The 26080-nt window shown below is 45.7% G+C and overlaps 1 protein-coding gene across 7 annotated transcripts in view; it reads left to right on the top strand.

The window, feature by feature from the left end:
• The window catches only part of LOC140721544 (NACHT, LRR and PYD domains-containing protein 3-like), a 62360-nt gene extending 36900 nt beyond the window's left edge, over window positions 1-25460 (top strand). For all 7 annotated transcript variants that reach the window (XM_073036364.1, XM_073036365.1, XM_073036361.1 and 4 more), the window contains 8 exons: window positions 1166-1337; window positions 1435-1500; window positions 10125-11862; window positions 19002-19088; window positions 23717-23887; window positions 24043-24213; window positions 24369-24536; window positions 24700-25460. In XM_073036364.1, the coding sequence (XP_072892465.1) occupies window positions 1166-1337; window positions 1435-1500; window positions 10125-11862; window positions 19002-19088; window positions 23717-23887; window positions 24043-24213; window positions 24369-24536; window positions 24700-24787 (2661 nt within the window). In that variant the 3' untranslated portion in view covers window positions 24788-25460. The remainder of the gene's footprint in view (window positions 1-1165; window positions 1338-1434; window positions 1501-10124; window positions 11863-19001; window positions 19089-23716; window positions 23888-24042; window positions 24214-24368; window positions 24537-24699) is intronic.
• Window positions 25461-26080: the final 620 nt, after the last annotated feature.

Below are 26080 nucleotides of genomic sequence, written 5' to 3'. Positions count from 1 at the left end.
CTTTTTTCTACATTTTGTAATATTCTGAGCCCTCCGCTTTGCTTTTGTGCTGCTTTGACTACCTCGTCAGCCACGGCTGATCATCCTCCCTTTAGAATAATTCTTCATCTTTGTGATCATTTGTTCTGCGCCTTCTGAATTGCTCCGAGAAGCTTCAGCCATTCCTGCTCAGCTATGGTCCCTGTTAGTCATTTTTGAATTTATTTTTGCCCAGTTCCTCTCTCGTGCCTCTGTAATTCCTTTATTCCACAGTAATACAGGTACATCTAACTTTACCTTCTCCCTCTCAAACTGCAGTGTGAGTTCTGTTATTTGATGATCACTGCCTCTTAAGGGTTTATTTTCCTTAAGCTCCCTAATCAAACCTGGTGCAATACGCAGCACATGATTCAGATCCACCTTTCTTGTAGTGGGATCAACCATAAGCATCTCTCAAAAAACCATCTCAAAGGCATTCTATAAATTCCCTCATATGGGATTCAGCAATGACCTGATTTTCCAAAGCTACCTGTATATTGAAATTCCCCATTGACTATTTTAGCATTGACCTTTTTACATGCCTCTTCTCTTTCCCACTGGAATTTGTAGCCCACATCCTGGTTATTGTTAAGGGGCTTGTATATAATTTCCATCAGGGTCATTTTTCGTATGCAGTTACTTAACATCTACAGCGTTCAATCAGATATCACTTGTTTCTCAAGACCTTTCATTTTTAATGACAACAGAGTCAACCCAACCCTTTCACCCACCTGCTTATCCTTTCGATTAAATATTTATCCTTGGAAGTAAGCACCCAAATATGATCTTCTTTCAGCCACGATTCAGTGATGCCCACCATCCACTTTTTTTTGCTCTCTCGCCCTCCCCTCTCTTCCGTTCTTGTTGTCACATCTTTTTGATGTAATGTTGCACATTGATGAACCAGTTTATTAATCACATTGCATCTACTGCAGGGTGTCAGTGAATCCTTATTCTTACGCACTATTGATTTAGAATTTCCTTCAGTTACTGTTTCTCTGTTAATGACTGAACCCAGGGAGGATGAGGCAGCAGCCCAGTGACTGCATCTGTTCTGAAGCTACTGGGGCCATGAACAGATATTATCCTGTACATTCTCCATACCTGTCTGTCTGCTGCACAATAAATTCATTGTTTCCTTTTGTAGAAAGTCACTGAGCTGACAGAGAAGGGAAACCGGACAGAGAGTTCCAGACTCTTCCTCAGTTTGGTGATGGGCAAAGGCTCCCAGGCCCGGAGGGCGATGTGGGAATCCTTTGTGATGTGGAGGACTGAGTTACCCAAGTTGGACAGAATTCTGAGGGAAATAAAGGAACTCGGTACGTTAAAAACATGCACTGAACACAAAGACATATTGAAGTAAACATTTTAGTTATTTTTGCTCTGTTTTCATGGACATTATTTTGACTTAAACAGGTCCTGATCCACTGGAATACATAGACATTGCCCAAGGGTTATCTGAGTTGCCCTCTCATCTGATAGGTGAGTGACGAAATGCACCGTTCAAACCACATCTCAAATGTTATACTGTGACTTGGCAGAATCTGGAAATGAAAATTCACCATTAATCATTCGCTTGAGTCTGGTTTCAGGTTAAAATTCAGATCATCTCTTTTTGCAGCCTGAATATTCTAAAATGTATTTTTCCAGCTGTTCCAGCTGTTAATGTGTTAATCCATCTGTTGGGTGTGCTGAACCCTTGACTCCAGTTTCTAATACTCTGGGAATCCCCAGACACCCCAGACAGGCTCCTGATACACTGTATGTCCCAGTCCAGGTGACTTTTCTATCTTCAGACCTTTCAGATACAGAAGCAACCTTCCCCTTCATAATTGCAGCTACACTCAATTCTGTCCGCAGATGCCCTTTACATTTTGGAATTCTGCTAGTGTTAATGTATTTAAGTAAACTACTTAAGAACTTTTTAAAAGCTATTATTAATGCTTTTTGAGAGGGTGATTTTAGATGCATATCATACTTTTACTGAGTTAAGTATTGTATGTAATTAGTTTTTGCTACAATAAGTGTATGGGACATTGGAAAAAATGTTGAATTTCCCCATGGGGATGAATAAAGTATCTATCTATCTATCTATCTATCTATCTATCTATCTATCTATCTATCTATCTATCTATCTATCTATCTATCTATCTAGTGACTTCCACAGAGTTTGTCTAGAATGTCCTTCTCACCCGTTACTAAATCTACAATATCATTTTCCAGCGGTCCGATATCAACCCTCTCCCTTTTTTTCCACTCTTTATATATCTGGGAAAGAAAAACAAATCTTTGATATCCTCTCTCGTGTTATTGACAATAACCTCACATTTCCTGCACATTCAGGTATATCTTGGAGCATCTTTAACACAGTTGCCTCCAACACGACCCAAGCTGTAAATTCCAGGCATCTACCACCCTGTGAAAAAACGACCCAAACATGCTGTAAATTTACCCCATCTCACCGTAACCAAATGCCCTCTGGTATGAGTATGAGCTGAGTTGAAAGCAAAATGCAGGCTCTCTACCCAGACCTTATCTTATAAACTTCAGTCAGATCTCTATTCTAACTCCAGAGTAAACAAACCAAGTTTATTAAACCTCTGCTTGTCTCACATGCCACCGAATCCAGGCAGCATCCTGATGAACCTGTTCTGTACCCTCTCCAATCCTTCCCAGAGCTGGACCATCGGAAATGAATACAAATCTCCAGATGGTCCTTAAAACCATCAGAATTAGGAAGAGAATTAAGCTATTTGGCTCTGCGAATTTTCTCCGCAATTCCTTTCAACCCTATTATCCTGCCTTCTGTAAATGTTGACGCTCTTCCGAATCAGGAACATAGACCTGCATTTTAGTATACCCATTGACTTGTCTTCCTCAGCTGCCTATGACAATAATTTCAGATTCACCACACACCAGCGAAAGCAATTTCTCGCAATGTGGGTCCCCATCAGCCAGGACAATTCCCCACAGTTCCCAAGCATGTTAATATCCTGTATGAGCCTCCCATGTGGGATCTTGTCAAAGACTCGACCAATATCCAAGTAGACAATATCCATCTGTAACTTCATCCACCACCTTTGTCACCTCCTGGAGGAACTCAATCAAGTTAGTCAGACGCAAACCCCACCCAAAACCTTGCTGATGAACCCTCAAACATTCTCCCTTTCATACTCCCATGCAGCAGAAAATATAAAAAAAACTGAAGGTATGTATCGCCAGCTTTAATTCTGCATTTATAAGACTATTGATTGGTCACCTATTATTATATTACTGGCTGATAATAATAAGGCAATTTTATATATAAATTTGTAACATTGTGGATCTCATAAATAATAACCACTCATTTAGAAAACCACAATACTTACAGAAGAGCAGAAAGAATACCATTAGGGTATGAACGGATTTAAGGAACAACTGATAATAGATTATGTAATTCTATATCAAACCCTCAGGAAAGCAGAAATATTTCAATGTTATATTGTATCAAAGACATTTGATTCCCTCCCTCACAGGGTTAAGAGAAGTTCCAAATATATATAAGATTCATCCAATACTTGTGAAATTACAACATCTAATAAAACATTGGCGTACAAGAATCACCTTATTAACAACCACAAAGGAACAACCACCGTTATAAAAATAAATGTAGGGATTTTTCAGTGTGACTCACAAAGCCCACAATGGTTTTGCCTGGCTTTAAACCCGCTCATAATTTTCAGAAACGGACAAACCTCACGTTTCAAATCAGAAAAGAAAATCGAATTATACCTTGACACAGCTGTACATTGATGTTTTGAAATTATTTACTCTTGCATCAGTAAAACTAAAACAAATAATTCAAATAATGGAATTAATCTCCAAAGATGTAAACATGAAATTTAAGCTAGAAAAGTACAGAACATGAAACATAAAGAGAGGTGCAATAGAGCCGGTAGAATATCAAACAGAGCATCAGGATTCAAGGCAACTGATGGATGAATATGAAACATATATTTAGAATATCAATAAGCAAAGAAAATAGGTCATCGTGTGATGAAGGAAAATCTTTCAACAAAATTTACTTCAAGGCCGAGGAAACGTTGAATTTACTGCGAGTCTGAAGAAAAGGTGAATTTATATCAAGGCTGAAGGAAATCTGCCAAACAGAGCTGAACAGTAAAAATATAACAAAGGTACTAAACTCTCCCGATGCCCATATTGACGTATTCTTCTGGTATGAAATGGATCTGGAAAATATGCAAAGAAAACTAAGAACTTAAATAACAATTTCTAGAAAAGACCATGTGCACTGGTGCGCACTTAGATTGATATGAACGAGGACAGTATGAATATAATGAATAACAGATCTAAAACAAACGGCACAACAGTAAGAAAAAAAATTTCAGGATCAGGGTTAATATCACGGAGATAAGTTGTGAAAAGTGTTTTTCTGCGCCAACAGCACAAATGTAGTATATGTATACAATTGTAGAAGTAGAATTGTATCAGCTTGAATTAATGAGTCTGATGGCCTGGTGGAAGAACCTGTCCCGGAGCCTGCTGGTCCTGGCTTTTATGCTGCGGTACAGTTTCCCAGATGGTAGCAGATGGAACAGTTTGTGTTTTGTGAGACTTGGGTCCAGGATGATCCTTTGGGCCCTTTTTACCCCGTGTCTGTAACGTTCTGAATAGTAGGAAATTCACATCTAGAGATGCACTGGGCTGTCCGCAGCACTCTCTGCAGAGTCCTGCAATTAAGGGAGGTACAGTTTCCATACCAGGGCATGATGCAGCTAGTCAGGATGCTCCCAATTGTGTCCCTGTAGTAAATCTTTAGCATTTGGGGGCCTATACTAAATGTCCTCAACCATCTGAGGTGAAAGTGGAGATGTTGTGCCTTTTTTCACCACACAGCTGGTGTGTACAGACCACGTGAGGTCCTCAGTGATGTGGATGCCGAGGAACTTAAAGCTGTTCACCCTCTCAACCCCAGATCCATTGGTGTCAATGGGGGTTATCCTCTCTCCATTCCTCTTGTCTTTGCGACATTGCAACCAGCTCCTTTGTTTTTGCGACATTGAGGGAGAAGTTGTTTTCTTGACACCACTGTGTCAGGGTGATGACTTCTTCTATGCAGGCTACCTCGTTTTTAATTGAGATTTGGCCAATCAATGTAGTATCATCAACAAACTTAATTAGCAGATTGGAGCTGTGGGTGGTAACACAGTCATTGGTATATAGAGAGTAAAGGAGGGAACAGGACATAGCCCTGATGGGCACCTGTGTTGAGTGTCAGAGGGGCAGAGGTGAGGTAGACCCCTCTTACGACCTGCCGGTGATATGACAGGAACTCCACGATCCAGCTGCACAAAGCAGGGTCAAGGCCGAGGTCTCTTGAGTTTCATGTCGAGCCTGGAGGGAAATGATGGTGTCGAATGCTCAACTCTAGTCCAAGAACAGCATTCTGACATAAGCACCCTCTTCTCCAGAGGTTTAAAGACAGTGTGCAGAGCAGTGACTATTGTGTCATCTGTCGATCGGTTGTGTCGGTAGTTGAATTGTAGGGGGCCCAGTGTGGGTGACAGCGTGCTACAGATGTCGTCCATGAACAGCCTCTCAGAACATTTGCTTATTATTGAGGTGAGTGCGACAGAACACCAGACGTTCAGGCATGTTGCCTTAGTCGTTTTAGGTACAGGAACAATGGTAGACGATTTGAAGCAGGAGGGCACTCTAAACCTGGAGAGGGAGAGATTAAAAGTATCCGTAAGCACACCTGCCAGTTGTGCCGTGCAAATCCCAAGCACACGGCCTGGGATGCCGTCCGGTCCCGAGCCTTGCGACTGTCCACTCGTTGGAAACACCTGCGTACTCCAGACTCAGAGATGACCAATGTGCATGTCGCATCGGCAGCTCTCCTCGGGGGTTCAGTGTTGGCGATATCGAACCAAGTGTAAAACAGATTCAGCTCATCGGGGAGAGAGATGGCAATGTTGGCAGCACCACTGTGCTTAGCTTTGAAGTCCGCGATGGTGTGCAGACCTTGCCATAAGGTGTGTGTGTTGTTGGTGGAGAGTTGTGCCTGAATCCTGTCTCGGTATTGTCGTTTCACTGTCTGGGATGACTTTGCACAGATCGGAGCTGAATTCCTTGAGCTCCTGCTGATCACCAGCATTGTAAGGTGTCGGTCACGTGGCAAGTGCTATTCACACGGAACTGTTGATCCAAATTTTGTGGTTTGGGCAGTCCTGACCGATGTGTGGTGGAGAACATCCCCCCTCTGTGATAATAACACACAGCTGAGGAAGTTGTGATTACAGAGCTGTGATAATAAGAGCCGTGACTCCCTCAGCAGACAGAAAGGTTTACACAGCAGCACCAGGTACTCCAGATCTGGGGAACAAAAGGATTTGAGGGAATGGACATTCCAGGGTTCCATTAAGCATTAATGACCAGGAAGCATTGTGTGTGTGTGTGTGTGTGTGTGTGTGTGTGTGTGTGTGTGTGTGTGTGTGTGTGTGTGTGTGTGTGTGTGTGTGTGTGTGTGTGTGTGTGTGTGTGTGTGTGTGTGTGTGTGTGTGTGTGTGTGTGTGTGTGTGTGTGTGTGTGCGCGCGCGTACTGGATGACGGCACGGTCGTTGGTGACTGTCAGGGCCAACGCTGGATCTGCGGACCTGGGAGCAGTTTGAACACGGGACAGCTGGGATGCAGGCGCTTGGGTAGTTGGATCCTTCTTGCATCTCATTTTCTTTTCGGCAGTCGCTCTTCTGGGTTCCTCAGAATTCTTCTCTTCTCCGTGGATCAGCAGCTGCCACTCGTTGACCTCCATATTTGCCTGAGAGAGCTGCTATTTAATTTGGTCCTTGTACCTCTTGTGCGGAACACCATGACCTCTCTTACCTTGGGAGAGTTCTCCGTAGGGTACTGATTTTTGTAACGAGTTCTCCATGCGAGGCCATGTCCTGTCCAGTGGAGCTGTCTGAGCAGCAAAATGGCTTCAGGCTTGGAAGTTGAGCATATAGAGTTATGCATGTCTGCGTGATTATATGAAATGTTAAATTAAATAAGTTGTGCAAAAATAGAAATAAAAAAGAGGTTAATGAGGCACTATCTATGGGTACAATGTCCATTCAGAAACTGGATGGCAGAGGAGAAGTTGTTCCTGAATCGTTGAGTGTTCACCTTACTCCCATCTTGTACAGTAGTCCCCGTGAACCAGACGGTGATGCAGCCAGTTACAATGCTCTCCAAGTTACACCTGTAGAAATATTCGAGTGATGTTGGAAACTCCTGATGAAATATAGCCACTGTTGTGCCTTCTTTGTAGCTGCATGGATATATTTGGTCCAGGTTAGATACTCAGAGATATTGACAGCCAGGAATTTGAAACTGCTCACTCTTTCCACATCAGATCCCTTGATGAGGACGTGTGTTGTGTTCCCTCATCTTGCCTTTTCTGAAATCCACTATTAGCTCTAAGGATATATTTTCATCAACACAAGCAGGATTCAGCACTCCGTACAGGCATATGCAATTCTGATAAAGGGTACAAATCACTGAACGGAAATGAAAACATAACCCATAAAAATGAAGAAACTAACATAATAGTAGAAAATGTTAACCAGTGGAAGAGTCTGACTCCCCATGGAAGACATCCCCATGATCTGAGCCGACTAGATGTCAACAAGGAAGCGTCGAGCGCCTGGCTCAGAGTTGGAGACCTTTTCCCAGAAACAGAAGAGATCATTGAAACAAATCAGGTCAAGGTTGTTAACACATGTAGTTATTAATAATACAGAATAAAAGACCAATAGGTTCAAGAGGATAAATGCTGAGAATTACAAGAGAAACCAGACACAATCCAACACTTTACAGGATCTTGCTGTAGTGTAACTGAATCTCATTACTTGCACAAGCAGTATCAAGTGGTGGATAACATTCCCAAAAATCTCGCTTAAACGACAACTGATGAAAAACACGATAACTTACTATAAGTACAAACCAGCTCCACTTTTACAGTTAGAGTCCTTCATCTCATATTGCGATTGATCATTATTTCAGATAGGATAATCCATGATAACCGTTTGGATATAATTTTACAGAACAAACAAGTAAAAACAACTTTTTGAATATATATAGCCATTCCAAACACAACTTACAGAAACGAATTAGTGAAAAACACCAGAAATATGCTGAATTAAAAGGGGAGATTGAAAGACTATGGAACACGAACAGTGTATTCATTATCCCAATCGTAATATTGATAACTGGTATCATCCCAAAGGCTTTACACAATAGTATTAATAAATTAGGCCCACACGGGAATACTTGTGTAAATCTTCAAAAACCCACAATACTATACACCACGAGAATAGTCTGAAATATCCTATCAATTCAATCATGAATGTGCTTGGCTATGCCCGTACCTCCAGTTTTACCAGTTTAGGCTAAGAAAATAACAACAACAACAACAACAACAACAACAACAACAACAACAACAACAACTCCTCAAACCGCATCACAACGGGATAAAGTGCCAACTAGAAAATAAAGACAAAATGTTGCCAGTCATAATATACACCTCAGGATTGTGCACAGTACTGTAGATTTAGGTGTTGAATTCTACAGTTTACGAGCATAGTTTCAAAAACAAAACCCTGACCTCCCAATGATCCTTTAGCCTTCTACCTTATTGTCTGCCTGCACTGCATTTTCTCGGCAACTGAAACACTGTTTCCCTGAACTATTCTGTTCCATTTTTCCTTGTACGACCTCATTGCATCGATGTGATGTAATGATCTATTTGGGTCGCATCCAGAAAAGTTTTCCATTTTTCTGTGGTGCATGTGTCAATAATACAGCGCCCCTTGGTTGCTTAAGATTGTTTTACTGGGGGTTGGTAGTGGGGATGAGCTGCCACGAACTATGAAATGCTCCCATTGGCATTCGAGTAAAATAGCCTCTGGCAACGAAGTCCAGCTAGGGGCTTCACGTGTGGTTTAGCCACTAAGCCCAGTGGAAGCATTTCTTCTGAATGGTGCCTTACAGCCAGTCGCTTTGGGCAGATGGGCTCATCGGCCGTGATTGGCAGCTCACCCAGGAACAGGAAAACTCTGATCTCAAAACTCCGCTGCCTTGCAACTATAACCCCTCATGGGGAAGAGTTTGGTAGTAAACCCAGTAGGAAAAGCCTGGAGCTGGAGCCCCTAAGTTAGTGTTAAATGGTGTTCAACGCAGACTGGCATATCCTGCGACACCTCTGGTCCCAAGCTGTGTCAGTCTCTACCGTTCCGTCGTGTTCATCAGATGCATAGAGAGAGGGAGCTTGCTACATCGGCAAGTTTCCTCTCCATATCGAAGTGTCCTGACTTGCAGGGGCAGGACATCCATGGCCGACTCTGACAGACGGAGGCCTTATAAGAGAGCACCCCACACCCCCGCAGCAAGACTGATGAGTAGCATTTGCCAAGACTTCACCACCCTCTCCCACAAACACGATGTACATCACTAAGACAGACGCTTGTGGTTTCTTCCATTAACGGAGATTTCATCTTTCCACCAATCCTCCATCACTGCGATTGAAAACCAGTCATTTTCTTTCTTGCCATTCCGATGGGTTATAGATCCGCAATTTCACTGTGATTCTCACCCAGACTCTGCCCGACTTGAGTATTTCCCGCATATTCTGCTCCTGTTTTGATGCAAGAGCAGTGGACACCTGTGACTCCCCAGTGTGCAGCTTTGCCAAAATGCACAGTGTCCTGCTCTCCATATTTCCACACAAGATCAGCATTAACATTATCTGTTAATGATGCAAGCAATGCTTTAAATATAGTGAAATGTTGCTTTAACGGAAGTGCAGTCAGGATTGGAATAGGATATCAGGGGTATCTTCACCATCACAAGTAATGAGTACCAGAATATGAGAATTGGACATTTTCTGGGACATTCATCGCTGTTAATTCCAGTGTCTGTGAACAGAAATGTACTTCCTGTCCTAATATCCATGGAAGCATTGAATTAATTCATGTAATCTCAAACACAGAATATTGGAATGCATTTAGAAATTTCTTTGTCCGTTGAACTATTTAATATTTTGACTACGTTCTCTGTTCCCATGGAAGATGTTCAACAGAAACACAAGGAGAATCTGCGGGCACAAACTGAAACACTGAGAGTGAACACGATCCTGATGAGGGAGAAGGTGAAGGTTTTCCATCTGGTTGATCGATACGCTGAGCTCACGGTCATTTCTACTGTTCGAGATCGGACACTGGTGGAACATGAGCTGCTGGTAAGAGGCAGAGACAACGAGGAGTGGAGAGAGAAACATCTCCGTGGAAAGCTGGAAAAAATCCGGACTGATCAGTTGTTCCAGAGCAGCTTTTCCCGGAGTAAATCCAAATCTGGGAGTTCGGCAGCAGTGGCCGGAGTCCCGGGGATCGGGAAAACAACAATGGTACAAAAGATTGTTTATGATTGGGCCACGGGGAAAATATACCAACAATTCCAGTTTGTCTTCAGTTTCAAATTCCGGGATTTAAACACCATTAACTGCAGAATAAACCTGAAGGAACTGATTCTGGATCAGTATCCTTACTTTGGGAATATCCTGAGAGAGGTCTGGAAGAACCCAAAGAGATTGCTGTTTATATTCGATGGTCTGGATGAATTCAATGACACAATTGATTTTGCTGACAGTTGGAGAGATACAGAACATCGGTCCACATGCTCAGATCCTGAATTCAAATGCAAGGTGTCTGATATTGTGTACAGCTTAATCCAGGGCAAGATGCTCCCAGGGTGTTCAGTGCTAGTGACCACCCGTCCTACTGTGTTACATTTATTGGAAAAGGCTAAGATCAGTGTCTGGGCTGAACTCCTGGGATTTGTCGGTGAGGAACGGAAGGAATATTTCTTCAGGCACTTTGAAGATCAGACGGTGGCAGCAGCTGTTTTCAAACACGTGAAGGAGAACGAGATACTGTACACCATGAGCTACAACCCCTCCTACTGCTGGATCCTCGCTCTGGCACTGGGCCCCTTCTTCACACAAAGAGTCAGGGACCCGCAGCGAGTTCCCAAGACCATCACCCAACTGTACTCCTACTATATTTACAACATCCTGAAAACCCACACCCGTGAGATTGAGAACCCCCGTGATGTGTTACTCAGGGTTGGTCAGATGGCCTTCAGAGGAGTGTCCGAGAAGAAGATTGTGTTTACAGATGGAGATTTGATCAAGTACAATCTGCAGCCTTCCCAGTTCCTGTCCGGGTTCCTGATGGAGCTTTTGGAGAGAGAGGATTCTGCCCGGAGCGTGGTGTACACATTCCCACACCTCACTATCCAAGAGTTTGTAGCTGCAGTCACACAATTCCTGATCCCAGATGGCAGAGATATTATGAAACTCCTCACTGAAACCCACAACATGACAGATGGGCGATTTGAGGTATTTCTCCGTTTTGTTGCTGGTCTTTCCTCCCCAATGACAGCTCGGTGCCTGGAGGAGTTTCTGGGTCCATTTCCTCATGAAACAACCTGCCGGGTGATTGACTGGGTGAAGGAGGAGGTTAAACGCCAGATTGGAAACACAATGAGTAAAGCTGGTAAAAGGAGATTCCTGAACACATTGCACTACCTGTTTGAGTCTCAGAATCGTGGACTGGCTCAGGCTGCACTGGGATCTGTGGAAACACTTTCATTCAGTGGAATGACACTGACCCCGATTGACTGCGCGGTCCTGTCTCATGTCATCGGACTCTGTGATACAATAAAACACCTCAAACTGGAGGACTGCCACATTCAGTGTGAAGGAATCCAGCGTCTGGGACCCGAGCTGCACAAGTGCCAGGAGTTGAGGTAACTTGATTTATCTCTCACTCTGAACTGTGGAACTGTTCCATTGCGTTATTTCAATGTAATGGAATTTGGGTTAAACTTTAGTAAATCAGATTGTGAAGAATTGTGACAAATGCCCAGGGGATCGGTCAGTAATATCTCAAGGACGGGAGGGTTCTGTGGTTCCTTGTGAAGGGATGTTGGAGACTTCATCAGATCAGTGACACCCAGACCGACACTGACTGCAGCAGGTGGGTCAGAAATTCACACTCCCTTCCCGGTTAGGGACAAGAGACCGTCAGCAGACTGATCCAGTCAGAGGGAGAGAAATACAATTGTCAGATTGTCCTCACCTGCCCCTCCCCGTGTATGACTTTGCTCACTACCAGATACGCAGAGAGAGAGGGCGCATTTCCTCTGGGCCTCTGTTCAGACCCAACACACAAGTACAAAAATTATCTGCATCCTATCGTCTCGTAGGATTACCGTTTAACCTTGGAATCCTGTGGGATCTCTCTTCTCAATCCCGCTTCCTCCTGTGGGATCTCCCTTCTCCATGCCCTTTCGTCCTGTGGGATCTCTCTTCCCCATCTCCCTTCCTCCTGTGGGATCTCAATTGCCCATCCCCTTTCCCCCTGTGAGTTTTCTCTTCCCTATGCCCCTTCCTCTGCGGGAGCTCTCTTCAATTCCACTTTCCACCTGAGTGAACTCTCCTCCCCATCCCCCTTCATAGAATCATAAAATCATAAAACACAAGCGCACAGAAAACAAGCCATTCGGCCCTTCTGCTCTGTGCCAAAACTTTATTCCACTAATCCCATTGACCTGCACGCAGTCCATAACCCTCCAGACCTCTCCTATCCATGCATCTATCCAATTTATTCTTAAAGCTTAAGAGTGAGTCCGCATTTTTTACATCAAATGACAGCTCGTCCACACACTCACCACTCTCTTAGTGATGAATTTCCTCCTAAACCTTTCCCCTTTCACCCTGAAGCCAAGTCCTCCTGGAATCTATCTCTCCTAATCTATGTGGAAAGAGCCCATTCGCACCTACCCTGTCGATACCCCTCAGAGTTTTGTAACCTTCTATCAAATCTCCCCTCATTCTTCTGGGCTTCAAGGAATAAAGTCCTAACCTGTTCAATCTTTCCTTGTAACTGAACTCCTGAAGACCCGGCAACATCCTAGTAAATCTTCTCTGCACTCTTTCAATCCCAGTGATATCCTTCCTATAGTTCAGTGACCAGAACTGCACACAATACTCCATATTTGGCCTTACCAATGTCCTATACAACCTCACCATAACATCCCAACTCCTACACTCAGTACTTTGATTTATGAATTCCAGGATGCCAAAAGCCTTCTTTACAACCCTGTCTACCTGTGACGTCACTTTCAGGGAATTATGCATCTGAACTCCCAGATCCTTTTGTTCCTCCGCACTCCTCAGTGCCCTACCATTTACTGTGTATGTCCTACCTTGATTTGTCCTTCCAAAATACAACACCTCACACTTGTCTGCATTAAAGTGGTGACTAGTGGTGTGCCTCAGGGATCTGTACTGGGTCCAATGTAGTTTGTCGTTTGCATTAATGATCTGGGTGATGGAATGGTAAATTCGATTAGTAAGTATGCAGATAATACTAAGATAGGTGGCGTTGTGAATAATGAAGGTTTCAAAGCTTGTTGTTCAAAGATTTAGGCCAGTTAGAAGAGTGGGCTGAACGATGGCAGATGGAGTTTAATGCTGATAAGTGTAAGCTGCTATATTTTGGTAGGAATAATTCAAATAGGACATACATGGTAAATGGTAGGGCATTGAGGAATGCAGTAGAACTGAGTGACCCAGGAATAATGGTGCGTAGTTCCCTGAAGGTGGAATCTCATGTGGATAGGGTGGTGAAGAAAGCTTTTGGTATGCTGGCTTTATAAATCAGAACATTGAGTATAGGAGTTGGAATGTAATGTTAAAATTGCACAAGGCATTGGTAAGGCCACATTTGGAGTACTGTGTACAGTTCTGGTCACCGAATTATAGGAAAGATGTCAACAAAATAGAAAGAGTACAGAGGAGATTTACTAGAATGTTACCTGGGTTTCAGCACTTAAGTTACGGAGAAAGGTTGAACAAGTTAGGTCTTTATTCTTTGGAGCGTAGAAGGTTGAGGAGAGACTTGATAGAGGTATTTAAAATTATGAGGGGGATACTCAGTTGACGTGGATAGTTTTTTTCAATTGAGAGTAAGGGAGGTTAGAACAAGAGGGAATGAATTGAGAGTGAAGGACCAAAAGTTTAGGGGTAACACGAGGGGGAACTTCTTTATTCAGAGAATGGTAGCTGTGTGGAACGAGCTTCCAGTAGAAGTGGTAGAGGCAGTTTCGATTTTGTCATTTACAAAAAAAATTGGATAGGTATATGGACAGGAAAGGAATGGAATGGAGGGTTAAGGGCTGAGTGCAGGTAGATGGGACTAGGTGAGAGTAAGCATTCGACATGGACTAGGGCCGAGATGGCCTGTTTCCGTGCTGTATATGGTTATATGTCATATGTTATAAATTCCATCTGCCATTTTCTGGCCCATTTTTCCAATTGGTCCAGATCCCTCTGCAAGCTTTGAAAGCCTTCCTCGCTGTCCAAAACGCCTCCATCTTAGTGTCATCAGCAAATTGCTGATCCAATTTATCACATTATCATCTAGATCTTTGATATAGACAACAAACAATGGTCCCAGCACCGATCCCTGAGACACACCACTAGTCACAGGCCTTTGTCTGAGAAGCAATCATCCACTACCACTCTCTGTCTTCTCCCACCCAGCCAATTCAAATCCACTTTACAACATCTCCATGGATACCTAGTGTCTGGACCTTTAGAACTAACCTCTTATGTGGGACCTTGTCAAAGCCCTTACAAAGGTCCATGTAGACAACATCCACAGCCTTTCCTTCATATGCATTCTTGGAAACTTCCTTGAAAAACACTACAGGATTCATTAAACATGATCTACCATGAACAAAGCCATGATGACTATCTTTAATCAGCCCTTGGCTGTCCAAATCTGTGTATATCCGATCTCTCAGAACACCTTCCGCTAATTTACCTACTATTGATGTCAGGCTCACTGGCCTGTAATTACCTGGTGTACTTTTGGAGCCTTTTTCCAACAATGGAACAACATGAGCTACCCTCCAATCCTCCAGCACCGCACCCGTGGCTAAGGACATTTTAAATATTTCTGCCAAGGCCCCTGCAATTTCTACACTAGTCTCTCTCAAGGTCCAAGAAAATATCATGTCAGGCCCCGGGGGACTTATCTACCTTTATTCACTGTAAGGCAGCAAGCAGCTCCTCCTCTTTAATCTCTATACGTTCAATGACACTCCTGCTTGTTTCCCTTAATTCCATATCCGCTATGCCAGTTTCCTGAGTAAATACTGACACAAAAAAACTTTAAGATCTCCCCCATCTCGCGAGGCTCCACACATAGACGACCACTCTGATCTTCAAGTGGAACAATTATGTCCTTTACTATCCTTGTACTCTTAATATACTGGTAGAAACCCTTCGGGTTTACCTTCACATTATCTGCCAAAACAACCTCATGTCTTCTTTTTGCCTTCCTAATTTCCTTCTTTCGTAATCCCTTACATTCTCTATGCTCTTCAAGTACCTAATTTGTCCCTTGTTACCTATACCTACTAAACACCTACTTAACCAGATCGCCAATATCCCTTGAAAACCAAGGTTCCCTATCCCTGTTAACTTTGCCTTTAATCCTGGCAGGAACATGCAAACTCTGCACTCTCAAAATTTTACCCTTGAAAGCGTTCCATTTACTGAACACATCCCTGCCAGAAAACAACTTAACCCAATCCACTTTTCCCAGATCCTCTCTCATTTCCACAAAATTGGCCCTTCTCCAATTCAGGACCTTAACTGGTGGACCAGTCCTATCCTTATCCATAATTATCTTGAAACTAATGACATTATGGTCACTGGACCCAAAATGTTCTCCTACACATACTTCTGTCACCTGACCTGTCTGGTTCCATAATAGGAGATCAGGTACTGCACCCTCTCTCGTTGATACCTCAAGATATTGATTTAGAAAACTTTTCTGAGCACGTTTGACAAACTCCACGCCATCTAACCCTTTCTCAGAATGGGCGTCCCCGTCAATATGTGTAAAGTTAAAATCCCCTACGATTACAACTTTCTGTTTCTTACATTGGTCTACAAACTCTCTACAGATTTGCTCCTCCAATTCTCTCTGACTATAATACAACCCTATTAGTGTGCTCACACCTTTCCCGTTCCTCAGCTCCACCCATATGGCCTCTGTAGACGAACCCTCCGCGCAGACCCGTCTACGCACATCTGTGATATTCTCGGTGACTGGTAATGCCACTCCTCCCCCTTTCATCCGTACCCCCTATCACGTCTGAAACAATGGATACCCGGAACATGAAGCTGCCAGTCTTGCCCCTCCTGCAACCAAGTCTTACTAATAGCAAAAATATCAAAATCATCGTGTGCCAATCCACGACGTAAACTGATCGGCCTTACGTACAAAACTCCTTGCATTGAAATAGATGCACCTGAGAACATTTCTGTCACGTACAAACCATTGATATCTGTCTATACAAGCAGTCCTCGCATGACGCTTATCCTCCTCCACCTCACTATCTGCTCTAACACTCCGGTTCCCCTCCCCCTGCAATCTAGTTTAAAACCCCCGGAGCAGAACTTGCTAACCTACCGGCAAGGATGTTAGTCCCCCTCCAGTTCAGGTGCAAACTGTCCAATTCGAACTGGTCCCACCTCCCCTTGAAGAAAGCCCAATTGTCCAGAAACATGAACCCCTCCCTCATGCACCATCCCCTCAGCCACGTATTTAGTTGCATTATCTTCCTTTTTCCAGCCTCACTAGCACGTGGCATGGGTAGCAATCCACCTGTGGGATCCCCATTCCCCATCCCCCTTCTTCCTGTGCGATGTACCTTCCCCAACTGACATTCTCCTGTGGGATCCTGCTTCCCCAAACCCCTTCCTCCTGTATGATCTCTCTTCCACGTCCCTCCTCTTCCTGTCGGATCCTTATTCCCCATCGCCCTTCCTCCTGTGAGATCTGCCTTCGACATCCCACTTCCTGCTTTAAGATCGCACGTCCATCCAACCTCCTCCTGTTAACCGTCCCCCTTCCTGCTGATGGGCCTCTGTACCCATTCCCCTCCTCCTGTGGCATCTGTCTTTCTCATCTCCCTTCCTCCAGTGGGATCTCTCTTCCCCATCCCCCTTCCTGCTGATGGGTCTCTGCTCCCATTCCCCTCTTCCTGTGGCATCTGACTTTCTCAGCTCCCCTCCTCCCGTAGGATCACTCTACCCCATCACACTTCCTCCTGCTGTATCTCTCTTCCTCATGCTCCTTCCTCCTGTAGAATGGCTTTTCCTCATCCCCCTTCTTTCTGTGGGATGACTCTCCCACATCCCCTTCCTCACTCCCTTGATCTTTTTTCATCTCCACCTCTGTTCATCCTGTGGGAATCTCTCTTCCCCATCCCACTTCCTCCAGTGGGATCACTCTCCCCCATCCGCCTTCTTCGTCTGGGATCTCTTTCCCCATCCACCTTCGCCAGTGGAGCATTTGTTCCCATCCCCCCACTCTTCTTGTGGGATCTCCCTTCCACATCCCCCTTCCTCCCGTGGGATCTCTCTTCCACATCCCCTTTCTCCTGTGGGATACCTCTTTCCCATCTCCCTTCCTCCTGTGGCATCTCATCCCCATCCCCCTTCTTCCAATGGGATTTATCTTCCCCACTCCCTTTCTTCCTGTGGGATCTCTCCTCCCATTCCCCCTTCATGCACTCTCCTTCCCAAACTCCCTTCCTCGTGTGGGATATCCCTTCCCCATCACCCTTCCTCCTTTGGGATCACTCGTCCATCTGACTTCCTCCTGTGGAATCTCTCTTCCACATCCGCCTTCCTCCTGCGGGATCTCTATTCACCATCACCCTTTCTCGTATGGGGCCTATGTTCCCATCCACCACTCTTCTTTTGGGATTTCTCTTCACATCTGCCTTCCTCTTGAGGGATCTATCTCTTCCCCATCCCCCTTCCTCCTGTGGGATCTCTCTTCCCCATCCCCATTCCAGCTGTTGGATCTCGATACCCCATCCCCCTTCCTCACGTTGGGTCTCTCTTATCCACCCCCTTCCTTCTGTGGGATATCTCTTCCCCATCACCCTTCCTCCTTTGGGATCACTCGTTCATCTGACTTCCTCCTGTGGAATCTCTCTTCCACATCCGCCTTCCTCCTGCGGGATCTCTATTCACCATTACCCTTTCTCGTGTGGGGCCTCTGTTCCCATCCCCTACTCTTCTTTTGGCATCTCTCTTCCACATCTTCCTTCCTCTTGAGAAATCTATCTCTTCCCCACCCCTTTCCACCTGTGGGATCTCTCTTTCCCCCCTTCCTCCTGCTGGATCTTTCTTACCCATCCCCCTTCCTCCTGTGGGATCTGTTCCCCATCCCCCTACCTCCGCTGATTTATCTCTTCCCCTTCGCCATTCCTCCTTTGGGATCTCTCATCCCCATCCCCCTTCCTCCGGTGGGATTTATCTTCCCTACCCCCTTTCTACCTGTGGGATCTCTCTTCCCCATCCCACTTCCTCCTGTGGGATATCCCTTCCCCATCACCCTTCTTCCTTTGTGATCACTCGTCCATCTGACTTCCTCCTGGGGGATCTCTCTTGCCCATCCCCTTCCTCCTGTGGGATCTCTATTCACCATCACCCTTTCTCGTGTGGGTTCTCTGTTCCCATCCTCCACTCTTCTTGTGGGATCTCTCTTCCCCATCCCTTTAGCTCGGGTGGGTCTATTTCACTGTGTCCCATTGACATTTCTGCTTTTCTGTTAGGAACATTTTGTTTAGCCATCTGGAAATGAGAGAGTTTACAGGGTCACACCGACAAACTAAATTACCGACATTTGGTGAATACGCTGGAGCTGGGCAGTGAGGGGCAATGACTGAGATGGGAACTCCGATCAGTGATTTACTGAAGGTTTTAATGTTTCCTGAAATATCCGAGCGAGAGAAATTCCGCTAAACCCACGGTTTGAATCACTTTGTTCATCAATCTGTCTGTTTGTGTTTAGACTTGGGCAGAATAAACTGGGAGATTCAGGAGTGAAACTGGTGTCTGCGGCTCTGAGGAACCCAGAGTGTAAAATACAGAAACTGCGGTAAGTACCAGGCTGTGGGAGATTGTGTTTACAGTCACTGGGTGTCTGACACTGAACATTAATGTGATCAGCAAAAACAAAGAAACATAGAAAACATACAGTACAATAGAGGCCCTTCGGCCCACAAAGCTGTGCCGAACATGTCACTACCTTATAATTACCTCGGTTTTACCCATAGCCCACTATATTTCTAAGTTCCATGTAGCCATTCTGGAATTAAAAGACCCTATCGTTTCCGCCTCCAGCAGCCCTTTCCACGCACTCACCAATCTCTGCGTTAAAAAATCTTACCCCTGACATCTCCTCTGTACCTAATTCGAAGCACTTTAAAACTATGCCCTCTTGTGCTAACCATTTCAGCCCTGGGGAAAAGCCTCTGACGAACCACATGATCAATGCCTCTCATTATCTTGTACGCCTCTATCAAATCACCTCTCATCCTCTGTCTCTCCAAGAGAAAAGGCTGAGTTCACTCAACTTATTCTCATAAGGCTTGGTCCCCAATCCAGGCAAAATCCTTGTAAATCTCCTCTGCACCCTTTCTAATGGTTTCCACGTCCTTCCTATAGTGAGGACACCAGGATTGAGCACAGTACTCCAAGTAGGGTCTGACCAGGGTCCTATAGTGCTGCAACATATAACCATATAACAATTACAGGATGGAAACAGGACATCTCAGCCCTTGTAGTCCATGCCAAACGCTTACTCTCACCTACTCGCACTGGCTCCCACTCAGCCCGTAACCCTCCATTCCTTTCCTGTCTACTTACCTATCCAATTTTACTTTAAATTACAATACTGAACCTGCCTCTACCACTTCTACTGGAAGCTCATTCACAGCCACCACTCTCTGAGTAAAGAAATTCCCCCTCGTGTTACCCTTAAACCTTTGCCGCCTAACTCTCAGATCATGTCCTCTTGTTTGAATCTCCCCTACTCTCAACGGAAAAAGCCTATCCACGTCAACTCGATCTATCCCCTTCATAACCTCTCAACTCTTAAACATTACCTCTCAACTCTTAAACTCAATCCCACTACTGCTGAAGGCCATTACACTGTACGCCGTCTTAATTACAGAGTCAACCTGCATAGCAGCTTTGAGTGTCCTATGTACTCAGACCCCAAGATCCCTCTGATCATCCACACTGCCAAGACTTACCAATAATACTATATTCTGCCATCATATTTGACCTACCAAAGTGAACCACTTCACACTTATTTGGGTTGAACTCCATTTGCCACTTCTCAGCCCAGTTTTGCATCCTGTCAATGTCCCGTTGTAACCTTGGACAACCCTCCACACTATCCACAACACCCCCAACCTTTGTGTCATCATCAAATTTACTTATCCATCCCTCCACTTCCTCATCCAGGTCATTTATAAAAATCACAAAGACTTGGGGTCCCAGAACAGATCCCTGAGGCACTCCACTGGTCACCGGCCTCCATGCAGAATATGACCCATCTACAACCATTCTTTGCCTTCTGTGGGCAAGTCAGTTCCGGATCCACAAAGCGATGTCCCCTTGGATCCCAGGCCTCCTTACTTTCTCAATAAGCCTTGCATGGGGTACCTTATCAAATGCCTTGCTGAAATCCATATACACTACATCTACTGCTCTACCTCCATCAATGTGTTTAGTCACATCCTCAAAAAAATCAGTCAGGCTCGTAAGGCACGACCTGCCTTTCACAAAGCCTTGCTGTCTATTCCTAATCATATTTTGCCTCTCCCTACCTCTCAGGATCTTCTCCATCAACTTACCAACCACTGAAGTAAGACTCACTAGCCTATAATTTCCTGGGCTATCCCTACTCACTTTCTTGAATAAGTGAACAACATTCCCAACCCTCCAATCCTCCGGAACCTCTCACATCCTCATTGATGATGCAAAGATCATTGCCAGAGGCTCAGCAATCCCCTCCCTCGCTTCCCACAGTAGCCTGGTGTACATCTCTTCCAGTCACGGTGACTTATCCAAATTGATGCTTTCCAAAAGCTCCACCACATCCTCTTTCTTAATAACTACATTTTCAAGTTTTTCAGTCCACTGCAATTCATCCCTACAATCGCCAAGATCCTTTTCCGTCATGAATGCTGAAGCAAATGATTCATTAAATACCTCCGCTATTTCCTCTGGTTCCATACGCAATTTTCCATTGTCACACTTGTTTGGTCTTATTCTTTCACATCTTGTCCTCTTGCTCTTCACATACTTGCAGAATGCTTTGGGGTTTTCCTTAATCCTGTCTGCCAAGCCCTTCTCATAGTCCCTTCAGCTCTCCTGATTTCACTCTTAAGCTCCTTCCTGCGAGCCTTATAATCTTCCAGATTCATGTCATTACCTCGTTTTTTGAACCTTTCATAAGCTCTTCTTTTCTTCTTGACTAGATTTACAACGGCCTTTGTGCACCATGGATCTTGTACCCTACCATCCTTTCCATGTCTCATTGGAACGTACAAACTCAGAACCCCACGCAAATATCCCCTGAACATTTTCTACATTTCTTCAGTATGTTTCCCTGAGCGCATCTGTTTCCAATTTATGCTTACAAGTTCCAGCCTTATAGGCTCATAGTTTCCCTTACTCTAATTAAAGGTTTCCCAAGCTTGCCTGATCCTATCCCTCTCTAATGCTATGGTAAAAGAGATAGAACTGTGATCACTATCTCCAAAATGCTCTCCCACTGAGATACCTGACACCAGGCCAGGTTCATTTCCCAATAGCAGATCAAGCACAGCCTCTCCTCTTGTAGGCTTATCTACATATTGTGTTAAGAAACCTTCCTGAACACACCTAACAAATTCCACCCCATCTAAACCCCTCACTCTAGGGAGATGCCAATCAATATTTGGGAATTTAAAACCTCACACCTCAACAACCCTGTTATTAAAACTCCTTTCCAGAATCTGTCTCCCTATCTGCTCCTCGATGTCCCTGTTACCATTGGGTGGTCTACACAAAACACCCAGTAGAGTTACTGACCCCTTCCTGTTCCTAACTTCCACCCACAGAGACACCTTAGACAAACCCTCCATGACTTCCTCCTTTTCTGTAGCCGTGACACTATCTCTGATCAACAGTGACAGGTCCCCACCTCTTTTGCCTCCCTCCCTGTCCTTTCTGAAACAATTAAATCCTGACACTTGAAGCAGCCGTTCCTACCCCTGCACCATCCAAGTCTCTGTAATGACCACCACATCATAGCTCCGAGAGCTGATCCACGCTCTAAGCTCATCCGTTCTATTCATCATACTCCTTGCATTAAAATAGACACATCTCAAACCATCGGACTGAGTGCCTCCCTTCTCTATCACCTGCGCATCCTCCCTTTCACACTGTCTCCAAATTCTCTCTATTTGTGAGCCAACCTTCCTCTCCTCCATCACATCAATTTGGTTCCCTCCCCCCAGCAATTCTAGTTTAAACTCTCCCCAGTAGCCTTAGCAAACTTTGCTGCCAGGATATTGGTGCCCCGGGATTCAAGTGCAACCCGTCATTTTTGTGCAGGTCACACCTGCTCCAAAAGAGGTCCCAATGATCCAGAAATCTGAATCCCTGCCTCCTGCTCCAATCCCTCAGTCAATGCGTTTATCCTCCACCTCATCCTAATCTTATTCTCACTGTCATGTTGCACAGGCAGTAATTCCAAGATCACTACCTTTGAGGTCCTGTTTCTCAACTTCCTTCCTAACTCCCTGTAGTCTGTTTTCAGGACCTCTTCCCTTTTCCTGCCTGTCACTGGTACCAATATGTCCCACGACCTCTGGCTGTTCTCGCTCCCACTGCAGGATATCTTGGACGTGATCAGAAACATCCCGGACCCTGGCACCTGCGAGACAAACTACCATCCGAATTTCTTTCCTGCGTCCACAGAATCGTTTGTCTGACCCCCTGACTATAGTCCCCTATCTGCTGCCTTCCTCTTCCTTTCCCTGCCCTCCTGAGCCACAGGGCCAGACTCTGTGCCAGAGGCACTGACACTGATGCTCCCCAACCCATAGGCCATCCCCCTCCGGCAGTACTCGAACAGGGGTACTTATCGTCAAGGGGTACAGCTACTGGGGTACTCTCTAGTACATGCTTCTTGGCCTTCCCTGTCCTGACTCTGACCCACTTCTTCAGTCTCCCGTGGCCCCGGTGTGAGCACCTGCCTGTAGCTCCTCTCTATCACCTCCGCACTCTCCCTGACCAGACGAAAGTCACCGAGCTGCATCTCCAGTTCCCTAACTCGGTCCCTAAGGATCTGCAGCTCGTCACACCGGGTGCAGATGTTGCCGTCCAGGAGGCTGGGAGTCTCCAGGATCTCCCACATCTGACACCGAGCACAGAAAACCAGCCTCACACACATACTCTCTGTCTGTATTGTCAACAGATAACCTACCTCGCCTCGACCCTTTATCGCCGAAGCCCCGTTGGGCCAAAGCCTTCCTACTCTGTCTCCCGCTCCTCTGACGCTCACTCTGTAAATCTGTCTTCCTTTTAAACTCTTCTCGCTGTTTTCACTGGCTGACTTGCACAGTCGTGCTGAAGAAAAAAATCAGCAATTCTGTTACTGATAAACACGGGATTTGTACCGTCTCCTGTGTCTCTGTGTCCTTCACCCTCACTCTCTCTCATCTCCAGGCTGAGGGAGGTCGGTCTCACAGATTCTGGTGCCGAGGATCTCGTCTCCGCTCTCAGTACAAACCCATCACTGACGGAGCTGAACCTGAGTGATAATAAACTGGGAGATTCAGGAGTGAAACTGGTGTCTGCGGCTCTGAGGAACCCGGAGTGTAAAATACAGGAACTGCGGTAAGTACCAGACTGTGGGAGATTGTGTTTACAGTCACTGGGTGTCTGACACTGAACATTAATGTGATCAGTAATTGTGTTACTGATAAACACTGGGGATTTCTACCGTCTCCTGTCTCTCTGTTTCCTTCACCCTCACTCTCTGTCATCTCTAGGCTGTGGGATGTCGGTCTCACAGATTCTGGAGCCGCGGATCTCGCCTCTGCTCTCAGTACAATCCGATCACTGACGGAGCTGAACCTGGGTTCTAATAAACTTGGTGATTCAGGAGTGAAACTGGTGTCTGCGGCTCTGAGGGACCCGGAGTGTAAAATACAGAAACTGTGGTAAGTACCAGACTGTGGGAGATTGTGTTTACAGTCACTGGGTGTCTGACACTGAACATTAATGTGATCAGTAATTGTGTTACTGATAAACACTGGGGATTTGTTCCGTCTCCTGTCTCTCTGTGTCCTTCACCCTCACTCTCTCTCATCTCCAGGCTGAGGGAGGTCGGTCTCACAGATTCTGGTGCCGAGGATCTCGTCTCCGCTCTCAGTACAAACCCATCACTGACGGAGTTGAACCTGGAATTTAACTCTCTGACAGACGGATCTGTCCCCGCTCTCCACCGCCTCATACTGACCCTCCCGAGACTGAAGCAGATCGAGTGAGTGTTTGTGTTAATGTTCAATGTGATAAAATATCAGCGGATCCGCGGGTTTTCTGGTGATATTTGTCTGTGAGTGTTGTTGAAACATTAACCCCAGTCCCTGTTACTGACACTGTTGTGTAATCTGTTTATTTTATCTTTATTCTCCCATCTGTTTCAGGCTGGGGGGGAATCGGTTCAGTGTGACCGGGAGGAAGGAACTGGGATCTCTGCGGGAATCCAGACCCGGACTGAGAGTGGCCGTGTGAACATCTGAATGTGTGAACATCCCCGCCCGCGGGATGGGGACATTTGGTCGATTCCCTGCCCTCCCCTTTAATTCCCGCCCTTACCTTTAATGGCCGCGCGCCTGGTTCAACTCTCAACAGTTTTAACTGAACCGGCTCAGGTCTCGCGCTGTGTGTCGCTTGGAACGGTCCCGCCGTGACGTCATTCCGCCTGTTGTCCGGCGGGTCAGCTTCCGCCGGATGTGCGGGTTCGAGGCTCTCCCACGTGACACCCCGGAGAATTACCCAGACAGGAAGAGCCCGGGGGTCCGGGGCTCAGTCTGGGACACCGGTTTCCCGGGGTGGGATTATCCCGGGAGAGAATCTTTTTGCTCCCTTTGCTGAGGACGGTGCATTCGGCAGCCTGGCCGATATAATGTTGTTAAATTGACAAATCCCTCGGCAGTGACACTGGATCTGCAGCGATCTCGGACACGGCCCTGAAGTGTGATTTTATAATCATCGGTTCCCCGATGCAGAGTGACGGTGAGAAACGGGACTGATTATTCTAACTGTCGCTCGTTGTCGCCGGTCAGTTAATTGTGTGTGACTGTGAGAGAGTCGGGAGCAGCTTATTTATTCCCGCACGTCAGCAGCTCACACATTGTTCAATTTACATTTGTCATGATGAAATCAGTAAACCGCTGTAACTTCCTGTCCTGGTGTCGGACTCGAGTTTTATTTGAGGTTTCTGCTGCCCCCCGCACCCTGTGCACTGCAACAGTGGGTCGGAGCTCCTCACACTGACACAGTAGCGTCTCATTCCAGGCTGAGGGAGGTCGGACTGGCAGAGTCTGGGTGCCCAGGATCTCATATCCACCGAACTCCCATTCTGGCTATCTGTCCCCCTCCTGCCCCCCGATTGAAAATGGTGACCAGGGAGGGAACGACAGAAGGATTTAGAATGGTCACCAGGGAGGGAGTGAAAGGTTGACTGAAAATGGTCTCCGGGGAGAAAGCGATGGGCTGAGTGACAATGGACGCCAGGGAGGGGGCGATGGGCGGAATTAAGATGGCTGTGGTCACCTTGTTTCTCATGGCCGGCAGGGAGGGAGTGATACACTGACAAGAGAGTGGGAGTGACAGGCAGAGTTAAAATGACCGACAGGGTGGGGATGACACACTGACTGAAAATTTTAACGCGGGGAGGGGGGAGTTATCTGCTGATTAAAATAGGATTCTGGATTAAAGCCTGAATATAATATTATTACCGGGGCAGAGTGTTGCGCCGAGATAACAGTGTCACCAGGGAGGGGGTGACGCACGCAGTGAAAA

The sequence above is a fragment of the Hemitrygon akajei genome, unplaced genomic scaffold, assembly GCF_048418815.1.
Source record: "Hemitrygon akajei unplaced genomic scaffold, sHemAka1.3 Scf000057, whole genome shotgun sequence".
NCBI lineage: Eukaryota > Metazoa > Chordata > Chondrichthyes > Myliobatiformes > Dasyatidae > Hemitrygon > Hemitrygon akajei.
Note: the sequence above shows the minus strand (reverse complement) of the source record. Positions and strands in the feature narration are given on the sequence as shown.